Source organism: Pundamilia nyererei, unplaced genomic scaffold (genome assembly GCF_000239375.1).
Source record: "Pundamilia nyererei isolate P.nyererei 1_Seehausen unplaced genomic scaffold, PunNye1.0 scaffold00053, whole genome shotgun sequence".
Taxonomy (NCBI): Eukaryota; Metazoa; Chordata; class Actinopteri; order Cichliformes; family Cichlidae; genus Pundamilia; species Pundamilia nyererei.
The window spans coordinates 263465-270820 of record NW_005187454.1 but is presented as its reverse complement, the minus strand read 5'-3'; the positions used below and the strand labels follow the sequence as shown (position 1 = coordinate 270820).

At 41.4% G+C, this 7356-nt stretch overlaps 1 protein-coding gene across 1 annotated transcript; it reads right to left on the bottom strand.

Annotated features, from left to right (window-relative positions):
• Positions 1-1859: 1859 nt before the first annotated feature.
• Positions 1860-6171, bottom strand: LOC102214708 (potassium voltage-gated channel subfamily V member 2-like). The gene is made up of 2 exons (XM_005733562.1): positions 4708-6171; positions 1860-3181 (listed from the first exon to the last, which is right to left on the bottom strand). Exons 1-2 carry the CDS (start codon positions 6040-6042, stop codon positions 2915-2917), a joined length of 1602 nt encoding a protein of 533 aa, XP_005733619.1. The 5' UTR covers positions 6043-6171; the 3' UTR covers positions 1860-2914.
• Between the last annotated feature and the right edge of the window lie 1185 nt (positions 6172-7356).

Sequence of the window (7356 nt, the reverse complement as noted above, 5' to 3'; positions counted from 1 at the left end):
ATAATAATAATAATAATAATAATAATAATAATAATAATAATTAATAATACTTCATAATCCACGTTTTCCACAGAAATAGGGTCTATGAGCTAAATGGAAAATCAAAACCCAAGCCCATTATTAAATATGTCAATAATACTTTTTTCTCTTTGTCATAATATTCAACCACAGATCTAAAAACTTATATACACCGACATGATATTGCAGTAGCAAATGTCTTCCTGCAGAGGTCAGTAAAGAATCTTTGAAGATCCTGACAACTTTGTTCCCAGGATAGCTGAGAACCTTGGACACACTTCATGTTCAGTTTTCCCAGGTGTGAGAAATCTGGGCGTAACTATTAATCAGGTATGCAGTTGTAAAGTTTTAAAGTCTTAAAACTGTTTCTGTTTCAAACTAATACAATCATACAAGCTATTGTTATGTCATGCCTTGACCATTGCAATTCATTATTCCTTTTCCTGGATCACCTGCAAATAGCTCAGAATGCTCCTGTGAGGCTGCTCACCTGGTCCTCTAAAAGGTCCCGTGTTACACAAAATCTGTCGTCTTTGGGAAAACCATCCCAGAAGCTTAGCGTTAGCTTGATTTATTCATTTTAGACCAGTTTTATTTTCGGTTTGGGATCATGGTCCTGTTTGAACACCCAACTCTGTCTAAGTTTCAACCTTCTAGCTGTTTTGAGGTGAAGAATTTGAAGGTATTCTTCCTTCTTAGTTATTCCATCAACTTTGTGCAATGTAACAACCACTGGCAGCAAAACAGCACCATAACATGATGCTACCACCACCATGCTTGACAGCTGGTACAGTATTAGTTTTGACAGCCACACCTTTACTCCTCCAAACATACCTCTTATCATTGTTGCCGAATCACTTGATATTTGTTCATTCTTATCATAAAACATTTGTTAGAAGGCTCGATTTGGCTCGATGTTGATTTTAAAGCAGGGGCTTCTTTCTCGGTCAGCACCCTCTCTGTCCGTGTTCCAGCAGTTTGAGTCTGGCTGGTTCCTGAGTTGTTCCTGAAAATCCTAACCAATTTCCCCTCATCTGATGTTGATAGTTCAGGTGTTTTTTCAAGAATTTAGCAAAGTGATGTCACATTTGAACAGCATGTACCTACATATAGAAAGAGGCCTTCCCAACCTGTGTAAATCTACAATTTCCGTTCTTAGATTAGACATCGAGTTCCTTGAAATCTCCCATTGTTCTGAGTGTTGGTAATTCCAAGGAAAAGCTACAAGTTGTGGTCAGTCATGATCACTAAGAAGTTAAAATGCTTTGTCAGGTTAAAAGACAGTGTGGAGCCTTCAGCACCAATTATTAAAGATTTAAGAGAACATGTGTATATATTTGAGTCTGCATGTATATTTTGACCCTGTGTGTATTAGGAAAAATCCAGAAGTCATTAAAGATGTTTGCTGTCCAATCATTAGAACCTGGAAAAAGAACAGTTCAAATAAATCGTTAAGGGCCCAAAATTACCATGATGTTCATGTTGAGTACATGTGAACCTCTGACTACAGCTGTATATGTAACTGCTGGGTCTCCGAGGTAATCCGACCAGCTCTTTTTATGTATTCCTAGATCCAGGTTAAAGACAACAGGAGACTGGGATTTTGAGGTTGTGGCTCCCAAGTTGTGAAACTCGCTTCCAGTAATTGGACCTTCTTTTTTTTTTAACAAAAAAAACCCCCTTTAAGACCCACATGTGTGAGATTTGCTTTAATTGGTTTTATCCATTTGTAGTTTTAACTGTTGTATCCTATTTTGTACTGCAAAGCCCTGTGATGTTTGTTCTTGAAAAGTGCAGTTTAAATGAACTTGTTTACAATCAGTCACTGAGGAGACTCTCTCTGTGAGGAAAACAGCGTTTATTGAAAACAGTGTTTGAGACAGCATATGTCTCAAAGACGATAAATCATACCGCGTACATTGGCGGAATGATTTACTTGCTTTGCATGCAGATTTGCAAAATGACCGAATACTGCAAACACATGAAAAGCAGCGCTACACTACAAAGTTCACCAAGTAAACAGATCACCTGTGTGAACACTGATTTAAAGCACTTCAGATGCAAAGGAAAGGAAACTTTGTTCAGCTGCCTCTTAAAAGCGTCTCTTCCTAAATTTCACTGAGCTACACTGTAGATGTGTATAAGGACCTATGCCCTGCCTATGCCCGAGAGAAAAGGATTAAAGGATTTTCATTCATTCTATAGGTATCCAGGTGAACTCTGACCTTTTTATCCAAACATTTAGATGTTGATGAGATTACAGATTTTCACTCTGGGAAATTAAGAGTACTGCTTTTAAAACATTTCACTTAAAAATTATGCATTTTAATTTGACTTTAAGTTAAAAAAAAACAACCTCTTCACAGCATGGATAAAACAATCATATGTAAACATATTTTTACACACTAGATGCTTTTACGGAGAGAATTATTCCCATTTTTGCACCAAGGGTAAATACTGTAGATGTGCACAATTTAATAAATGTTGGCCACAAACGTTTCTTTGTTTCTCTTTTGATATAGTGCATAGTTGACAAAATATCTTGTAGATTTGAAGAATGTTTACATTTGTGGTATTCTTGAAACAAATATTTCTAAATTATGCTTTTAATGCTTGAATATCCCTTAATAAAAATATAATTTCCTGTAAGAAGATTTAAAGGGACCAGTTTTCCCCTTCTTCTCGGCACACTGTGTGCCAGATTTTCACTCTGAACTCAGTTTAATAGCTAACTAGTCTGGAGGGTGTAGACAGCCATATGCTTCCCTCACAAAAGCTGCCAACTAGCTGGAGCGCCCCACTCCAGTAAGCTGAGTGGTTTCTTTCTTTTCTTTTCTTTGTCCCTGTTCTAGTTTCACAGTGAAGCATATTAGTTTGTTCTATAAAGAAGAAACAATCAGTGTGCATGACATTGGTGGTTTCCAAAGCAGTGTTCCAGGGTTTTCACCGTCCTCTTGCCAAATTTCACCTTCCCTCGGTTCTTCAGGGAGGCGGTGTACTGGTTGGACTTGAGTTTGGAGTAGTAGTCTGAGAACTTGTTGAAGAGGATAGATATGGGCAGGCCATTGAGGATGATTCCAAAAGCAATGCAGATGAAGGCAAAAATACGGCCTAGCATGGTCTCTGGATAGACGTCTCCGTAGCCCACAGTGGAGATGCTGACCTGCAGCGAAGACAGGAAAATGGTCAGTGCTGATGGAAAAAACATCCCAGAAATAAACAGTAGGCACGTTTAGCCAGGGCCCAGCTAAACTGACCTAAAGCTTTCTCTGCTTTCGGCTGCCTATTGTAATCTAAACCATCATGTTGTATTAAATACGCCTTCAAACGAATGACTGAGGCCACCAGGAAAGTGTTTACTGAGGTTATAGATGAAGTGAGCAGCATGCTCATATTCACACTCACTTCTAAACAGGAGATGCCCCCTGTTGGCCATAAGATAGAATGTACATTACAGCCAACTTTTCTATACAGCTTATGGACGGTGTTAAGAGAACTTTCTTTTGTAACTCTCTTAACCGTCCTAACAACAAGCCTGGCCTCCTCTTTAGAGTACAGCGTCCATGAACAAGAGTTTGTAAATGCTTCTGTATATCTCAGTGCTGCAAATTGTAGGTATGCTAAAAATAATTATGTTAAAAAAATGCAAACGTTCATCTATCTATTTTCCACCACTTCTCAAATTCCAGGTTGTTTCCAGGCTAGAGCCTATCCCATCTGCCATGGGGCAAAGGAGGGGGTACACCCTGGACAGGTCCCCAGCCCATCGCAGCGTTAACACACCATGCCACTACTTATTACATCTGATTATTAGATATTAATAATAATCACTGCTACACGACTACTTACGGTGAGATGACACATGACAATTTGTTTGTACATCAGGACATGCACTGGCTAGCAAACCACCTTTGTAGTAGTTATAAATCTTGCCCGAGAGTGGTTCAGTTTTGCTGAATTTCACTGCTTTCCCCTCCTGCTGACAGACTCACTGTCAGGCTGTATTGTGTAAATACATTCAGACATTTAGTTAGAAAGCACCCACACTGCCCCTTGATCCATGAGCACTTTTGTCAGACACCAGTTCAGTTTTCATAAGGTATCCTGCCACCAGACTGCAGGTAAACTGTCTTAGAAGTAGGTGGTTCGATGACTCACTGTATGTGAATTTACATTAATGCAATGGGAGTCGGTAGCCTTGAGCAGCATTCAGAATTCTATAAACATGACCATCATTCAGAGGATTATTGTTTCTTTCCTTTGGATTAGATGTAAGATTCTACCACCTGGTTTAGGGGAGGGAGGGAAAGGATCTGTTAATGGGTTTATTCATGGTGGCAGGCAGACTCTGTGAATCAAGATGTTAACCTCTTAAACTCCAGCACAGACACTACTGGAGTTATGACTGTTCCACCCTCTAAAACTTGACAAGGTGCCCCACAAAATATTCAATACACAATTCCTAGGAAGCGCAGGGAGACATGTCCTTAATCAGAGCTGACCTCATTTGTTTTGTAAGGTGGTATCGCCCAGTGTAATCTAATAATGTTGCACTGAGACACGAGTTACTCAAGGACAGGACGCATTAATACTTACTTTATGATAAAGTTTATATTTGCTACCCTTTCTGTTATTATTTCATACTGAAGTCATTCTTCATTATACCCCTCAATAGAAACATGCACTTACAGCTGCCCACCACCATGCATGAGGAATGCTGGTGAAGTTTGTGTGTGGCATGTCGTGCTCCACGGTATAAACCATAGCAGAAAAGCTGAAAATGCCCATGGCGATGAAGAGGAAGAGGCAGCCCACTTGCTGGTAGCACTGTCGCAGGGTGAAGCCAAACGCCCGCAGACCCGTGGAGTGACGCGCCAGCTTCAAGATCCGAAAGATCCGCATCAGTCTCATGATCCTCAACACTTGCCCCAGCTTTCCCACCTGCCCCACCGCCTGCATGTCAGCCTCATGCTTCACGTAATTATCCTGGCTGTCAAAGATCTCCAGAATGCACTGCAGATACTGAGGCAGGATTGCGATTAGGTCCACGGTGTTGAGCACGCTCCTGCTGAAGGAACTGAGGTCGGGTGTGGATATGAGACGCAGCAGGTATTCCATGGTGAAGAAGGTGATGCACATGGACTCCACGCACTCCCAGTATGTCTTGCCGCTGAGGTGACCTGAAGCAGTTCTGTACTGCATCTCCTGTACCGTGTTGAGGGTCATGGCCACCAGGGAGATCAGGACAAACAAACTGGAGGCCACAGCCATCAGCTTGGCCTGCACAGATGAAAAAGGCTTCTCCATCAAATTCCAGATGGCTCGCCGCATCTGGCCCATGAACATGTCGTGGAACAGCTCCTCGTTCTCCTCTATCTCTATCTCTGCCTCCAGCTCCCTCTGGATTTTCAGCTGGTCGTTGAGCTCGTCCTGCCTCTCCTCGAAGGCGATGCGGCAGCAGCGGTGGGTGGTCTTGATCCTCACGCCCCAGTAGTTGATCTCCTCCAGAAAGTTGCGGGGACACAGCTCGTCCTTGATCCAGAGCACTCCCGTCCTGTAGAAGTTGAAGATGCTGTGAAAGACATCTGGGTCCCTGTCAAAGAAGTACTCGTTGCTGGTCACTATGTAGTCATCACACAGGTCCAGCTTCATGTTGTGGTCTGTGTACGTGGCCAGTCTCCCTATCCTGGTCTTGGGGTACTTCGCTGCCATCTTGTAGGCTATCTTGTAGGGCTTCCCTCCTACATTAATATTGATCACATAGTTCTTCTTGGAGGGGGAAATGTGCTTGGTGAAGCCGTATGGAGTACTGTCATCCTCTTCGTCCTCATACTCTGCATAAATGTCGTAGATGTCCCTGCTGAGCTCCTGCAGAGAGTTCCACGTTTTCACGCAGCTTTCCTTTGCTAGTGGGTAAACGATCTCAGAAGGTCTTCGATTAAGATCAGAATCTGTGACTTTGTAGTTGGGGAAGAGACTCTGTCTCCTGTTCGGTATGCTGTCCACCTTCCTGGTGCTCCCCATCTTCCTGTGCTCCACCCTCAAAAACTACACAACACACAGAGCAGCCAGACTGACCAGCATTACTGGAGTCTAATACCCCCTTTACCTAAGAGTGGAGGACACAAGCAGGATGCCTCATGGCCCTGTTAATGTTGCTGACTGAGAGGATCCGCATGCTTACAGGACATATAAATACCATTATCCTCTACTGAGCTGCCTGGTGACATGATGTTGGCTGTGTAGAATATCTGAACAGATGACCAACAAGAATACATCTCGTTTTATATAAAATGTGTTTTGAAATCCCTTACTCAAGAAGTTATGCCTGAAGGCTATGTGTGGGAAATACTACTGTATACCTTTGTTACTTGCATGCTGTCTGAATAAAACTACACTACTTAATACTTTAATACAGGAAAAACTGTAGATTTCTAGTAGAAGTGTTGTTAAAAGTTCACTTCAAATTATTTGTGAGATGGTTTTGTATTGGTTTCCTATAGCAAAGGGAAACAAAGGAAGGCTAGTGCATACATAAAAGAGGATAAAGGTTTTAAGCATTAGCCTACTTCCTGACTGGGAGGGGGTGGGGGCGTTCCTCAGAAGTGAAGTGAATCAAGGTTGCATGCCCTTAACATTAAAACATGTGGTTTTAATGTTAAAGCAGCAGACAAGCATCAGCAGCAACGCTGTGACACATTCACATAAGCAAATAGCAGGCTGAAAATTTCTACTCAGAAGAAACAAGTGTCTCCAACATGACTTTGATTGCCATTGAATCCTCTTATTGGATATCAGATTATTGTCCTGCTGACCAATGACGGCATTCTGCAAGACTATTGGCTTATTACAATAGCCATAAAGTATGTCAACCCTTTATTTACCTTCCTGCTGCCAGCCACCACATGAGGGTTAAATCAATTAAGGACTGAAGTCATTAAATCAGTGACACTTAAATACCACTTTCAGACTTAAGATAGCCTTATTAGTATAATGTGTCATTAGAACAAGGGGTAAACTGGGATGACGATGCAAACTGTAGGGTCACATTAAGTGGAAGAGAAAGGAAAAGAACATTTTCCATATGATACATTTTCAGAACAATGTTTTTTGTTGTTTGTTAAGCCACTTCACATCTGTGAATCATTTAAGAATCAGAATCAGAAAGGGTTTTATTGCCAAATGTTGAGCAGGTTTACAACATTAGGAAATTGCTGCGGTGCTTCAGTGCAAACATACTGTCATAAATTACGCTTAAATAGACATGAAAATAAAAATGAGAATAAGAATTAAAAGTGCTAAGTAGAAAGATATATACATGATATATACATGAGTGCA